Source organism: Mercenaria mercenaria, chromosome 2 (genome assembly GCF_021730395.1).
Source record: "Mercenaria mercenaria strain notata chromosome 2, MADL_Memer_1, whole genome shotgun sequence".
In the NCBI taxonomy this organism is placed as follows: Eukaryota; Metazoa; Mollusca; class Bivalvia; order Venerida; family Veneridae; genus Mercenaria; species Mercenaria mercenaria.
The window spans coordinates 25,860,795-25,878,233 of NC_069362.1; the positions used below are offsets into that span (position 1 = coordinate 25,860,795).

The 17,439-nt window shown below is 33.3% G+C and overlaps 1 protein-coding gene across 1 annotated transcript; it reads right to left on the minus strand.

The window, feature by feature from the left end:
- Positions 1-398: 398 nt before the first annotated feature.
- Positions 399-12,652, minus strand: LOC123563557 (transcription factor MafK-like). The gene is made up of 2 exons (XM_045356411.2): positions 12,210-12,652; positions 399-5,027 (listed from the first exon to the last, which is right to left on the minus strand). Exons 1-2 carry the CDS (start codon positions 12,219-12,221, stop codon positions 4,491-4,493), a joined length of 549 nt encoding a protein of 182 aa, XP_045212346.1. The 5' UTR covers positions 12,222-12,652; the 3' UTR covers positions 399-4,490.
- Positions 12,653-17,439: the final 4,787 nt, after the last annotated feature.

Here is a 17,439-nt window from a genome sequence, read left to right on the forward strand (position 1 = left end):
TAGCGGCAACGCCCGGTTATTAAACGCAACTTGAATATATTTCTAGTTTTTGACTGAGACGTGACGCATAATCACGGGCGTTCTGTTATGAGAAGTTTTTTTTTTTTTCAAGCAGAAGACGGGAACGGTCACATCAAGCAGCAACAACAGCGGTGGTTCGATATCTAGTACAACCGCAATCCTCTGTCCAACCAAGGAAGGGCCCATTTTTGGAAAAAATATGAGGGAGTCATTCTGGTTAAAGGTTGGTGCATCGGACTCTGGCAAAAACATGGTCAGGTCAGAAGTCTGGGAAGCATTCATTTGAGCTAACGAAGTATATAGTGTAGGAATTTGTATAATAACCTTATCATTTTTTAACTTCGTATGAAAGTCCCTACCGCAAGAAAGATAACATATCGCATTCACATATTTTATTTCATTTTCATCAATGTATTGTTCGATACAATATCAAACATGTCACAACATATCTCAAAAAATACGGAAACATGAAAAAACTTTACAATGATAAAGACAAACATATGAACAGACAAAAACAAGTAAACCACAGCTCATAAATGAAAACAGTTTCAAAACAATGTCTATCCTTGACAACAAGACTAAAATCAAGCATTACCAAACCTAACTTTAATAACATTAAAAATTCATAAAATTTTCTCCACGAAATATACACACTGTTTTACAACAATATTTAAAGCACTTTCGTTACTTGGCAAAATTTTAATATAACAATATCCAAAATTGCTTTAAGGTATTAACACGGAAAATATAACTTAAAATAATTTTAGAGTTACCTTATATAAAACGTTTTTACCTTGAGGGTCGTCATTAAAAAAAAAAAAAACCTATGTCATTATATAAAAAAAAAAAAAAAAAAATAAACCAAACATTTTTCTATCAATTATTTTTTACAACTTAGTACCACCAGTCTAAACTTATTTGGATATTTGATGAAATTTTACAAAAATGTAAATTTTAATTTTTCTTTCTATGAATGGAAAAAGTCATTGAAAGTTACCGATTGGTAAAATAGTGCTGCATTCTTTTTCTATAAATAACAAAATTTCCGCAAATGCTAAGTTTCAGAGATTGACATGTCAGCACTTTTTTAAGCATGAATTTTTGAAGAAAAAAATAAAATCTTTTCTCATTTTTTGCAATTTACTTCAAACACTGATGAAAAAGCTCTAATCTTGTAGCCTCATGTTTTGAAACTGAACAAAAATGACAGAACTATGTGAAGAAGAAAAACTCAAAACAATGCTACCAGTATATGTGGATTTGAAAAAGAAATCTTAAAAGTACTATTTTAAGCAGAAAGGTCAAACATGTTAAACGCAAAAAATGAGCCTTTTGATTTAGCACCCACATTTCATGTAAAAAAAAATCTTACACGTAGTAACAAGGCTGCAAAAAGCACAGCCCTGTCCAGCACATCAAAAATATATCTCATCGATCAATGAATAAATATGCAATATGAATGAGTCATAGGAACTATGTTAATGATGTATACTGCAAAAATATAACGTTTTTAGCAATTAAGTTATAAACTGCGTAATTTTCATACAATTTTTTAAGCAATCCCTCCATGTCCCATCTCCATCCCAAAAAATTTAAAAAAAACATGAAACCAAGCCATTCCCTTAAGTTAAACCCAAAAATAATACTTCAAAGAAAATAGGGGAGAAAAAAAGTGCAATTGTCTTAGAATATGCAACATTTTAGCCAGATTTTTACATCATGATGGTAAATCAAAACACAAAAAGACCTTTCAGTTAGCTAACAATCATTTCTAATGGAAATAAAGTGAAAAAGTCTGATTCTAATAGTTTTCTTCAAAATTAAACAGAATTTTTGAAGGAAGTGCAAAATTTTAACATATCAAAGTACCAATAGGTCAGATATGACAATCTGTCCTTCAAACAAAAACAAAATAAATGCAATATTTTATTAAACCCTTAGCCTGCTGGTGGCAAGTGACTTTGCCTTTGCGACCAGTGCAGACAAAGATAAGCCTGCACATCTGTGCAGTCTGATCATGATCTGCAGTGATCGCTATTCAGTCAGTATCTTTTTTGGTAAACACCCCTTTTTGAGTGTTAATGGTACTGTCCAAAGTGAAAGATGGACAAGTTCATTATAGAAATTTAGCAGGGTAAGGGTTACGAGGATTGTATGAGTGTATATATTTACATATCACAAACAGATGGAATGTTAAAACTGTACACTGAAACTTTCAACAGTAACTGTAAAATAAACCAAATAACATGCACATATAAGAAAATTGTGCCTTAATCAAAATACTGTTTGTTTTTATAAAATTTAGTTCGAAATACGTAGTACTTTTGTGACATTGTATTGCTGTATTCCTGTCTGGAAACGTAGTTTTTTTTTGCGGTTCCATATTTTTAGAGATTTATGAATAAGGTCAGATATAAAAACTAACACAATTCTAATTAAGGCCAACAGAAAATTGGGGAATGAAAACAATCATGATGTATATAATTTAGCACTTTAGTAAACAGTCATCAGCACATGACATAACTTGCATGAAAGTTTTTGCGATTATTATATTGGTACAACGCAACTGATAATATTACTCATGTCACAACTTCCATTTATTAATATTTAACTTGCATGATAAACACTGTATTGTGTCTGGGTATTTATCAAGTTTTATATTTAGTATCATAAAATAACACCACACTTGCTTTTTCCTGTAATAACGATCATATAACATCCAATAAGCAATGTACCAAATACAGCTAAAAGTGCACCCGTAAAATTACAGAACAAAAATGTTAACAACTGTTAAAAAAGCACATGGAATTGGAAACGCTTGTACATAAGCTACAAAGGTACTGAACCAAAATAGTGCATTAGAACATTTCAAAAGTTCTTTGACGAGGCTTTTTACACTAGTATCCTTAAGGTACTGTATCGGTAATGACACTTGGCAATTTCCGCACGATTACCTATTCTCGTGATGCTTCTTTTGACGTAAAGTAGCTCAGCATGCACATGGTATTCCTTAAAAAGCGGGCGGAGAATGTCCATATCGCAAAAGGAGCATAACTAATTTGCCAATTTTCATAATGGTACCATTACCTTAATTAAATGTGATTTCAGGACGCATGGATAGCATTCAGTACAAAATACTAAGATATTTAAAACCATGCTGTATATTATAATAGTACATTATTATGCTCTTAAGTCATATGTACTTTTAAGTATTTGAAAACATTTTGTTGGCGTGAAATGTGTCATTATGAACCAAAAACTAAATACTTGAACATTTACAAAACAAACTGCAGTAGACTGATCTTATGTATGACTATCTTGTTATATCTTGTTGTTTGAAAAAAAAAAAAAAGAGCCGGCTATAAAAATGACATTTAATGTATCAACAGGACAGTGAAATGTGATAACATCTTGTTGTTTTATCTTGTTGTTTGAAAGTGTTGGGTGTAAGACAGTAAAATGCGATGTTGTTCATCTATCTGAAACAATGATTTTAAATTGAAAAAACAATAATGCTTTGCAATATAATGTGGTTGGTTGTTTACATTAAACATAAGCTAGATAACTCACTTACAAATGCATGCCTACAGCGATGTTGTTTATTTTTATATATACCAAGAAGTGATACGACAAGATCTGTCAGTCGCAACTTATGACTGATCATTTTGGTTATCTTAATCAGTAAAATCTTTTCTGCATTTCAAATCCAATGTACATCATTTTGTAAACAACTACATGTTTGTCAACGTGGGAGAAGATACAGACACTATGCTATCAGTCAAAATATCAGTGATTACCGCCATCGAAAACAATCATGTCCCATAACAATCACAACCAAATGCTTTTATGACTTATCACTAGTTCGTTGTCAATATGAAATATGTCGAAATATGAAGACAATGTATTAATGAGGCTGTCTGAAATGCATGAATCTGAGGTATAAATTAATGTTCCCATGGAAATGATGTTGACCAATGAGCACTGTTTAGGAATTAGATGAATTGGGTGATTTTCGTACTCAAACTGATTAAGTACTTCAAAATGCAATTAATGGACATAGAGTTTACATTTTATAGCACATTCTTGCCAATAATTTTTACAAGTGTAGAAAATAGATGTAGCACATGTATACTGTTCTGTGTACACATTTAAACTGAGTATATCTGACACCATAGTGTGCATGCAATGTTGTTTTCTTTTATCCTTCAGATGTTATTTCTGTACACCATTTCAGGATATATGCACATGCTGGGTGTCATGTCTTGTTTATAAGTTTGATTATCAAATGAACACTTCGTTGTTTTGTTGCCTGTATGGCGGTATCGTATGCGTCACCACTGGCAACTTGTCTCATGGATAAACTATATCCGTATAGTGTGATGAATCCTTTGATCGTTGAAACTAATGGTGAAAATCTATGGATGGAATAGGATGAAGTTTGTAGGAGCCTTTTTGCCACCAGAAAATGGCTACAGCCGCGGCTCTGATTTAACAATAACAGAATCATGATGCATAGATTCTGAATATTTTGGGAAGCCATGATGACTGTATGATTGCTGTGAAACCTGCGGTAAAATTGTCTGTGTTGGGGGAGAGTCATGACGCAAGGAGTTCCCAAGATACAACGGTTGAGCTGCAACAACATGAATTTTGTTTGCTTCAGCAAACCTTTGCAGAGCATCATATCTGTTTTTCAAAGAACTCAGTTCCATTCTTACAATATCGTTTTCTCGCTGCAGACGTTCAACTTCATTTCTTAGACCATCTTTTTCAACTTCCAAAACCTCTTTCTGTGAAATCCTTTTTTCTCTACAGTTTGCTGCGTACCCACGGTTTTTCAGCGTTCTCCGCCGCTGTTTCAACTTAATCACTTCATCACGAGTGAGCCCTTTCAGCATCCGGTTCAGCTCTTTCACGGACAAGGCTATGAGCTCCTCATCCGATACCGACTTGTGACTAGGCGGCTGCATGTGGATACCCTCTGACTTGATCTGCGACAAGAAAATCTGAAAATAGACATAAATATTTGTAAGTATACTAACATAAATCCACATGTAGATGTACACAGTATAAACGTGCAATGTTAAGTAAATATTACAAGAAAAGTTTGCCAGTGAAAGGTCACAAAAAACAGAAATATACCCGTTACAGATATATTTTCTTGTACAAAATTTCAGCCTAATATTGTTCTTTGTATGGGTCTAACAAAATCAGTATCAATATGTCAGTAAAACTGACAAATGTTGCAACAAAATCAATTTGCCTTTATCCCTTATTTTAGTTATGTACTAGTTTTTGTGAAGAACTGAAAACTAAGAAGCTAGAGTCAACTAGTACAGTTCCTGTGTTATGGGAGCCTGCAAAGGAGGTAATTTTACTTCTTTTGATACCTACTTTTGTATCTTTTTTGGCAGTTATGACATCAGAATGATGTGATCAGTAAAACAATCAATTATTCAGCGTTTAAACAGAAGGGTAAATAACATCACGTAAACATAATTAAATCTTCTGCGTCTAAATTTTAAAATTACAATAACATTTCAAACAGACTTGACCTACTTTACATGTAACCATAAAGATTGTGTATTTACATACATGCCTTAAAATTTACAAGGCAAACTGCTGACCTCAGCAAAAATTTCATTATAAACAGGACAGGTTTATAACTGCATAAAGTTTATAAATGTACTATGGCCAAGTAAATATCAAGATATACTGATCACACAGCTGATAAATGCTGACCCATATATCTTGCATCAGATATTTAACCATCATTAAACAATTCATTAATAATTATCATTGAATTTCCCTTCTACGCAATTATATGCCGCACCTACATGCCCGTTTATCTATTGTGATCTATTCACATCTTTAAAACTTTATCATGACTTAAATAATTTATACATACTGCTCTCTGATGATCATTTAACTATACCAGTGTATCTAGATCAAGTAATTGCCAAATACTAATAAAATAAAACCAGCAAAGTATGTATCAGACATAACCAGATCAACACTTGACCAAAATATTCTGTATTAGAAATACCATGAAAGTGGGATGCCAAAAATAACTTAACAGACCAAAGCAAATCTCAAAAATGAAAGAATAATTAAAAATAATGTAACGAAAGGACATCTCAACCAGTGATTAACTACATGTATGATTAATATGCACCTTGTGCACTAGCATGCGGCAACATGCATGTTTCTACATTAGAATTGTAATGTTCAATACTGTATAGCAGCATCAGGTTGAGCCACATTTTCTCAATAATCCTCAATAATCATTGACTGAATAAATGAGTTACATTTCCTCCGTGATGACTCACTGAAGGTATGAAACAATGATCAATATTGAAAATGGCACAGCATTTCATAGTTTTTATATAGCAAAATAACAACTTAATTAATATAACTGGTGCAGTACTGTAGCCAATCAAAGGATTTCGAGTTAACATTTCCTTGTTTGTAATTGTAATCTCAATTTTAGATAAAAACTATTAAATATATACCTTAAGTGTGACACTCAATACCAATGAATACTGTATAACATTAAAGTTTGCTTTTTGACTGGAAAAAATATTTCAATTGGAAACATTAGTACAAAACTTCCAGTAACAGTGATTCGGTAGCCATTTAAATACAAGACTAAAACTTTGTCATTTATAAAAACAAAAGAATAAAATTTAACCTGACCATGGTGTCATTTAAATACTTCTATTTTCAACAGATATTTTAAATACTTTTTCAGAATCAGTCAATAGAATCGGACAGTATTAAATATTCAACAACTTGCAATGTGTTGCCATATATTGATTCTTGAGAACATATGGTCTTTTATTTCCAGGCAGAACAAGAAAAACTGTGCCACAACGACACTGACACGTCCAAACATATGTGTTGCCACCGTGTTAACATTGCCGGCCACCTGTTACACGACAATAATCTTGAAAATCTGTTCACATCAGCAACACGCGGCTTGCTGACTCATCGGTTCGGATCAATACCGCTGCCAATACAATGTCTCGGGACACCAGCCGGCTTAAGCAATGACTCATTCAAGCAACATCATCAAAATTGCCTGTATTTGGGAGACTAAAACAGAACGCTGGAATAACTGTCTGCTACATGTTGCCAGTCATAGATTACTCATTTCAGCTCAGAATTCAACAGGAGAAATAGGGGACACAATAAAACACTTGTGGAATCCAGGCAGAAACTGATCAATAAAATTGCTGAGTCATGAAGCCTTCATCATGAAATCATATCTGAACAAGGAAAATCTTCAATGATCGTGTATAAATAACATGACAACAAACTGCAATGATTAAGAAATATTTCCTGATGTGTGAATAACAATCTCTTCAACCACCTTTGCAAACACTTAACCATATATTGCCTAGTAAGAGGGAATGGGTTAAGTAAGAAAACAATAGTATATAATCACTACTATCATCACCATACAATGTCTGCCTTTAAGGAAGTACTACATTTATGTAATTGCACCAAGTATAATGTAATTGTAGTTACTATTTTTAAAGCTGTCTAGCTTTCAGAAACTATCAGGTTTGCCAATGACAACCTTTCAGTTTCCCTAACTTACTGTTAACATGTCTTGTTTATACCAAATTAAAAGGCAAAAGTATCATCATCATCATAATTGTCATCATCATCATCATAATCATCTTAAGTGTGCCTGTATTAGTACACTATACACAAATCTTTGTGAATATTTGTAAGTGAAAGTGTGTCTATCTGTTTGAACAGTTCTGTAAAATCACTATCAGCCTACACTTAAAACAAATGTAATAATTCATGCCACTGAAGTCATTAATTAACAACATTTATTCCTATTTCGTACCGGGTGTGACACGCTCATCATGACATTCTGAGAAATCAAAACAACTTAAATGTCGTCAACATCTAAATATGCTCTCATGGTTTCTAATTTAGATCATTTTTGCGATCACAATAGACTGTAATTTACTCTATAATAATCTCTGCTACCACAAGAGACAGGTTATGAATGAGAAAATGACGTCATTGCAGCTTTTCTCAAGCCATTTCTACTATGATGTCAAATATCTTTTCCTAGAAAGCCGACACTATTAAAGCATTTACAATCTCGGAAGAGCGTCATTTGATGAGATTCCCAGAATAACTCCCGACTGCAGAAAATAGCTTGTGGTTTCCATATACAGAATTAATAAAGTCAATTTTAGATCTCTCTCAATGAAAACAGTCAATATGTTTGCCTGAAATAACATTACTTAGACAGAATGCTGTATATAGACTAGAACTACAAGACAGTAAAGGCATCAGTATATTTAAGGCAGTAAAATTAGTAATAAAGTCAATATATAACACTACATTTGTGGGGGATAATGCTGTTTCAGAAACAGCAATTGTAAAATACACTAAAAACAGCAAATTTAACCAGCAAAAATATTTTATGGCACTAAAAACAACTAGAGTGACATCACCGCTACTATAACATTACTATTATCATTCCACCATAATTCTGACCCTTTTGTCTTCTATATATACCTCATTACCTGCAGTTAAACACACCTTTACCACTGGAATGACATATAATGTTAGCTAATCGAAATTACCACTTGGTTAAATGTTGCTAAAATGACTAGGAGTGTGTTCCTTAAATACATTTTTCAAAGGACTATCTGAATGACACATCAGTTGGGAGTTTTTACCGGTAATGAAAATTTGTCTAGTCAAAAAGTTGATAGAAATCTAGAACAACTAAATGATTGTCGATTAACAAGATGCGGTATTTCAAACACAATGGAAGTCAAGTATCTTCCTTTCAGAGAATTTATGCTGAGCTGTTCTGAATTTTGCACTTCAAATACTTGAATTATATCAAACCTTCAGTTAAACACTGCATTCATTTCGTAATATTTATCAGTAATTTTCAAATTCAAATTCAATTCATGACTTTGTTGTATCTATTTTTGGAGTAAACATTATCTGTAGCCACTGTAGTTACTGTACTGATTAACTGTCTATTTTTAGCTACCGCCTAATGTTTACGTTGGTGTCCTTAGCAAACACTGTGTCGGTATAAACATTTAAGTTTAAGAAGTATTTTTATTATATTAAAATACTTGTATTATCAACTAATCCATGTTGCAATATGGGTCAAGTTTAATATTGTAACAGTTCCAACAAAAGAGAAAAATAGTTTTTACAGATTTAGGTATTTAGTGTAAAACAATACATGTAATTTTTTTTTACAAGGTTTCCTTATTGTTTTGTTGTTTCAACAAGTGTGGTATTTATAATGCTGACTAAAGAACTAGATTTAAGGTTTCGATGGAGGCCTTGAGAAACAAAAATCAAACAACACCAAAGCATAGAAAGAAAGAGTTGTTTGACATGAAAATTGAACAGCATGTAAAACATGTATATTACTTTACGAAAAAGTGTCAGTATACTGATATAAACTTGAATTCCGGAAAGGGCTGCCTAAAGGGGCTCCACTTCCGGACAGTTAAACGCCTTTAAAACTCACCATTTCAAAGAACTGTTACACATGTTTGTTTTGATGCATTTGCAATAGCGGCGAGTGGTGAAATTTCACGTAACAAGGTGGAACATAGTTTTTCAGCAATTGTTTATCTTTTTTCTTTACAAATGGCATTCATTTTCAAAGGGAGACAACTCTTCTCAAAGATTACTTAAAATAATCGGAAAAAGTTGTTTCCCTTTGAAAATGAATGCCATTTGTACTTAAAATAAACGGGAACAGTTGTCTCCCTTTGAAAATGAATGCCATTTGTAAAGAAATAAAGATAAACAATTGCTGAAAACTGTGTTCCTTCTTGTTATGCGAAATTTCACCACTCGCACGCTATTGCAAATGCATCAAAACGAACATGTGTAACTGTTCTTTGAAAATGGTGAGTTTTTAAAGGCGTTTAACTGTCCGGAAGTGGAGCCCCTTTAGGCAGCCCTTTTCCGGAATTCAATGTTTATATCAGTATACTGACACTTGTTTCGTAAAGTAATATACATGTTTTACATGCTGTTCAATATTCATGTCAAACAACTCTTTCTTTCTATGATTTGGTGTTGTTTGATTTTTGTTTCTCAAGGCCTCCATCGAAACCTTAAGTGCCTCAACTGGGAATATATTCAACGGTTTATAATAGATCAGACAATTAGGAAAATACATAATATTATCATATATTTTCTTAATATATTAAGAACTATATTACTCAGATCATAAACTAGAGCTTAATGAAAATTATCTTACAAGTCCTATGACATTAAATGTGTTGACTATTGGACTTTGTAACCTGTTCTTATCCATAATAAACAATTTAATTGCACTACATTACACAGATAAGCAATTTCTGCTTACTTCACAATTTTCACTTTTTAATGGAATTATCTTGTATGAAATTGGGAAAATTTTTGCATTTAAGAATTGGTTCTCTTACTACACAAACACATTTAATAAAGACAAAATATTACATCATGTTAGAAAAATTTATTCTAAAACAGCTATGATAGTGTATACTGCAAGGTACCATTCATAACATTATTCTGTAACATATTTTGGAGAATGAATGTTCATATTTTAACCCTTATCAAGCTGGACACGACTGATTCTGCCTTTGCGACCAGTGCAGATCAAGATCTGCCTGCACATACATGCAGTCTGATCATGAGCTGCACTGTTCACCATTCAGTCAGTATCTTTTTTGGTATGCACCCCTTTTAACAGTTAATGGTACAGTCCAAATTGAAGAAGAGTTCATTATAGAAATTTAGCGGGGTAAGGGTTAATTAAACTGCATGAAATATCAAATAGGTTTCTACTTTTTTTCTTGTAAGTGATTAGAGATTATGATTCACATTAGACTTATACAATATATACAGTACAGATACAGATACAAATTTTATTTAAAGTCGGTGTTAAATATACAGACAACAATAGCTATGTATAGCTATTGACCGACATAAATAACAAATAATAATTTGAAAATCATCCGATCACTCATGATATGTAACTGGTCTGACATTCAAAGATGCTAAAAATAATCACTTAACTTTACAAAACACTGCCAAAATAAGCTGTTTATGTTGTCATTCCTTGAATATTATTTCAACACAGCAATGATATGATAATATAATAATATAAATACAACCTAAATTTGCATCATTAAAAAACAGGGCTCCCTGAACTAACAGTAACATTATCTCGGCGAGTAGAACTGATATATGGCACAAACCACAAAAACATGAAAGTGGGAATTTACTTCACTTAAAATGTCCGTTTCTTCTGTAAATCATTATTATGGGCTAAATATATTTATTACTTACCAATATAAATATAGACTCTTAATATTTATACTAAGAAAGACACACTACTAAGCTATGTACTTTCATGTATAAAATATACCAGTAATATGATGATAACATATGCCAAAAATAGTTAGAAACAAAATTACTTAAAACAAGATTTTATCAAAGACTGTATTATACAGTAATATAGCACATGTATGTATGTACAACATGAAATGTGATGAATCATAAACACTCCTCCAGATGAACACATTTCATAAAGCTTTGGCTACACCCTTAGAAATATATGTAAAATTGAAACAGGGAGGATAAAAAGGAGAGAATAACCCCTATTGTGAACAGAAATCCTTATCCCGAAAAATTACCCCACATCTACACCCTTGAAAGTTTGTAACGGCAACATTTACAATTCATAAAAGAAAACAAGTTCTGTATTTTGACAAGTCCTGTATTTTGACAATCTTGACTGACAATTTCTTTTTTCAACACTAAATATATTACAAATTATAAAGAATCATACATCTTCATCCGAGGGCGCACTGTCTTCTTAATTCGGCGTAAAATAAATTGGCAATCAACAGGTCACGTGCTTCAACAAAATATGCAGGAGATAAACACGAAAAACATGCATGTTTTACGTAATTCGATTGTCAAACTTTGTTCAGACCAATTTAGTGTTGATTTTTCAACCATTTCAATATTACTCTAAATCTCAATTTAAATAAATAGAAGTAACACACAAAATTAAACGAAAAAGGGCTCAAAAACAAAATGTAAACAAAGAAAGGTACACCACGCCGCCTTTCTAAATTTAGGACACAATGAAACTGACCCAAATAATCAATTCATAAACTCACCTTTTTACTCATTTTTATATTTCCAAAGCACTGTATGAATCCAAATTTATATTCACTGTAATTCCAAAGAGTGGAATGTGTCTTTCAGCCTCTGAAACTCTCTTATAACCACCAGTTGAATGTGTGAAAAACTGCTTATTACGTAGTTTGTCGTGTGTACTCTTTACCGACCGTTGCTTGTTTTGCGCCACAGAGTTGCCACTTTGTATTGACGCAGTAAAACTGATGAGTCAGCTGTACTGAGTGGCAGTCGATATTTTAGCCAATACCTTTATGAATCAACTAAACAACCCTTAAATGTTTCCACATAGGGATCCAAATCCTTAGATACGGGTATGCTTTGGATCGCCAAGTTTTAAATCACTACTTTTGTACAAATATTTGTTTTATTTTGACAAGTATCGTTTGTGTATTTGCGTTTAATATCTGTGTACTTCGTCTCGCGCGCAACAGGTTTAACCAATCAAAAATAGTTTTACATACAGTAGAACCGCCCATTATTGCATCAACAAACAATGAAATACTGCGTCGTAGTAAATCTACTTTCCCACGTAGTATCCGACAGAGGGCATAAGAGTAAACATTCGCGCCAGAAAGGCTGCGGCGTAGCTGAAAGGGCAAGGTGAAAATCAGCACGGAGAATAATTCTGTTTCTCCGGTGAATAAATTATCCAGTTTAAATGACACATATCTATTATATTCAAACAAAAAATCTCGTAGATCTAGAAATAGATCTAGATCGATATAGATCTAAGCCACTTCTCTAAATTTCACAGGGATGGACTATAGCACGTGCACCCACACCCCCACCCACCCACACACACACACCCAAATCCAATAAGATGCTTAAAATTTTGAATATCTGCCATTTTAGTCAAAATTTTCAGCCCGCTTCGCTTGCAGTTACATTAGATATAGGCTAGCTCTATTTATAACTGCTTAAGGTAGTTCTGCACGTTTGATAACCCGGAAGTGATGGCATAACGTCATTTATCCGGAAAACGTAGAATAAAGCCTGGATTCGGCGTACGGAAATGAAAATTATTTTATGAATAAATGGCAACAAGTGAGTAAAATTATTACAATGACACAGTTACTGTCTTTCAAAAGTGAAAATATGATACTAAAACATTTGACACGTTAAATAATTCAAAATAATGTCTTAAAATTAGCGTGAAATGTGCGGTTTACTTTAAACATGGTCAGATATCTCTGAAATAAGCACACGGATCTGTACATTTTATCTCACCAAAATATAGGCCATATGTTTATCTACAACTGTGAGAAGTTTCATTAAAATCTACATTGCAGAAAAAATTCTATTCGAGCAAACGTTATGAAAGTTATCATTTTCCCATAGACTCCTATTATGAAAAATTGCACGAGATCAAAATTTTTCAAATCAGTCAAGCAAAAAATCAAGCACACGACCCTATCTTTTTTATTTGCTGAATTTTCTAAGTATATTCTGAAATTTTGAAAAATCAGAGTTTAATCAAATTCTACATTATAGAAAAAAATTCAATCCGAACGTACAGAACTACCTGTGTTTGGGATGGTGGAGGGGGTGGGGACCGTAAGACAGGTAGAAAGCTAACAGCTAACTCAAATTGCTTTTTTAGTGAAAGGATATTGTATAAAATATAGCCTACGTCAGATTCCACCACTTTACATTTTGCCATTTAGCCGCACATAGAAGCTCCGCGCCCCTGAATCAGAATCTTGGATCCCCTCCTCACCCCAGATCATGATTGTGCTGTATGGCGGATATTCACGTCCTTTTCTCAAGTGTGTTCAAAATTATCCATACTTGACCAGAATCATAGTAAAAAGGTTAAGGTTTCAGCCTCATGACTGAGCAGCTATTATACCAATGTGCTATAAGTACTACCTGCTCGTTAATATATGACACACCCGAGACACAAACATTCCATGTAAGCGTTCACGAGTAGTCCCCCATTTGGATTATAACGTACCATTCTGGTGTATTTTCCTGATGATCTCTGACTACTCAAAGAACTGCTTGCATTTAGATTGTCAACAACCTAGAATATATTGCAATTACGCGAAATATAGCTTTCTTTCATTTATATTTTCGCACGACTGATAGACTAACTACCAAGGCACAACAATATTTTATTTGCAACTGTATAAAAGTGAATAGTTTTGTCGGCTAAAGTGACGGGATCAGTTGAGAATAAACCAACTGTCATAGTTCTTCCTTGCTGAATAAAATTGACATGTCGGTTGAAAAGCTGCTAAATGCTAGTTATAATCCGATATCTTTGCATTTATTGAAAAGCGATATTTCAACTTGATTTTACTTTAATTCAAATTCCTGTCACCGTGTTAAAATTAAATGTCAGAAACCCTAAACCTGGTTCCAATAATCGAGGATAACTTGAACAATAGTAATTTACTGCGAAATCTGGTGCATAAGTATAAATCAAAGCGCTGAAAGCACAGAAAGGTTGAAACCTTTCGAAAAACATGTGGTTCTGGTAAGAAGTTAGTTCAATAATATTAAATTTGCACAGGGCGCCTTTTAATATTTGGACGTTCAACATGCCCCTTTGTCAAGTTTAATTGAATGACAGCCATTTACATGGCAAAAATTTCAACCTTATTTTATTGAAGTGTAATGTAGGAAAACTCTCATACACGTGATATATTGGTTTACCGTAATTTAAACTGCGCCAGGAATTACTTCCCCTACACATAATACAACGCACTAGTAAAATATTTTAAACCGCTTTTATATGAACTCAATTTTAATTTAACACAACCAATAAATGCTGGTTACAGCTATCATTTATAATCATATGCACACTACACAGACAATACCTTAGTAACGGGCCGCATTTTTTTTTTTATAAAATCCGACCATGAGAATACTTTGCGTCTAAACTCATTTTTTATAATAAAGAAAATTGGACAGTTTCGTGTTGTGATGCAAAAGCGAATGCATGTAAATTTCACTTTCAAAGTGAGGACAGGTCTTCGCTAATTTCAGTAAGACAGTATGTTCAATGGATGTGTAAAATAGGTTTTCTTTGTCCGTTGTTGGTATTTACCTATCACATTTTAGTCACTTCCACCGCAATGCATCGTGAACTTGTAAAACTTTCCGCAAGATATTTTGCGGAAAGGTCTACCGAGAAATTTATAAAAACTTCGATAAAACATTGGACTATATGAAATGTCAAAATCGTAAAATTTTGAAGTCCGACGTTTACTTATCGAACTAGTAAGAAGTGTGTATGTAACATTCATTTTCACAGGGGCTGGTATTTAAGGCATGAAGGTAGTTATTCGCCGGATATGCCACCATGGTCTACTCGAATTTAGTCCATATAAATAGATTTTTCCGACTAGTAAAACCTATTTTCATGTCAAATATCAGCTTTATTTATGCTTGTTTGTAAGAAGAATGTCTGCTGATGTTTAAAGCTACGTTATATGCTTCAAAAAGTAAGCCGAAGCTGTTTGGTAAAGTTAAAGTAAAGTTTGTATTTCCTGCTGTCTACCTATACCATATTTGCGTTTCCAAACAATGTTTATTCAACAGAAACTACAAACTCATCGTGTACATAAATGCGCTTCCCTTGTTTCCAAACTGCGCTTATCATTCAAGAAAGATAAAACAAACAAAAGTGTCATTGTGGTCCTACTGCTCACCAGGGTATCAAACGCTATTCTCTAAGTAATCAGATCTCCAATAATTCAACTCTAATATTATTTATGTTTGTTATGTTTCAAGTTTATTTTCTATAATTGTAAGTTGAAGCATATTTCCAAGAATTGCTAAATTGTGGTGATAAATTAGTAAATCAAAAGAATTATCAAGCGTAAATTAGAAGGATATGAAAATAATATTGTAAAATCAGAAGACTACAGGCAATGCACATCGTACAGTATCAGAATGCACTTACTGCAGGCACAACACACAGAAAAGTTCAACTCCAAACATTCAACACCTCAAAAGTTAAACTCCGAGATCATTCTCCAAGTAATCAGATCGCCAAGATTTTAAATTTGCTCACCTCCCATGACTGTTTGCTAGGTTACAAGTTTTTTTTTGTACAGTTGCTAAATTGTGAGGCTTATTAGATAAATTAAACGAGAATTATGATTTGCTCTAGCAGGATTGGCATATAAGTGAGAACTGTTCTAGAAAGGTTCAAAATTCAAAAGCTACACATGTATAACATCTTGGATGTACCTCTGTGTGTCGGTCTTTGGATTACAGTATGTTATAGCGTTTCGAAAACTAAAGAACAAATCTACAGTTGGCAGCAGGCAACAACAAATAATACACTTTCTTGACCTAATCAATACTACTTTCTATGTTCACCAGTTTATTGTACATATAATGTTTGAGTGAATGTTTTCTTGACAAATCGTTATGTATTAAAAAAATAAGGCTACTTATTAAGAAGAGCCATTTTGTCGACTTCCACAAATCAAAAACACAATTTTCAGATATATAGAATAATGTTTTGACAAATAAGAATCTTATTCTTAACTTAGTCTATAAGCTAGAAAACATACTTTAAAAAGTATTTCTATGTAGCTAGGTTCAAGATATCGAGTAGAATAGAAAAATCTAATTATTTTTCAAAATTTAACACGATATCACATAATACACCAACTTTCACAATTCTTGGAGCAAGGGTTGTATAATTCTACATATTTCTGCGAAATCAACTTCTTGTTTAGCCGACCCTAGAAATAAAATATACTGATGTCACGTTCTTTCAACTCCACTGCACACATCTTCATGGTCTAGTTGGGGTCACTGCTGTGCTAATTGCCCTCTAATTAGTTACTGTTACATAATCGCTGATAAGCAGCAGATAAGATGGGAGTTGTATATTGGATTTGTGTGTGTGTGTGTGGGGGGGGGGGGGGGGGGGGGGGGGGGATACTTATATAGTAGTGAATCTAGGCCGTGACACCAAAACATTAAAAATGTTGCAACCCTACTTCTTTAATTCATGGGTTATTGTCTTTAAACTCCGCTACCTTGTTAAAAATGTTTGTACAAACGACCGACCCTGCTAAAACAACAATAGAAGTCAGTGGTGTCCACCAAGCTAGAAACTAGACCTGTATCTACCCCAAGATCCTGCTGTTTCGACTTCCATGCAGTTTTGAGATAAGAAAAAGAACTATAGGCCTACACATGAAAATCGTCGAGAGAAGACGCAAATGCCCCCTTGCTATGCTT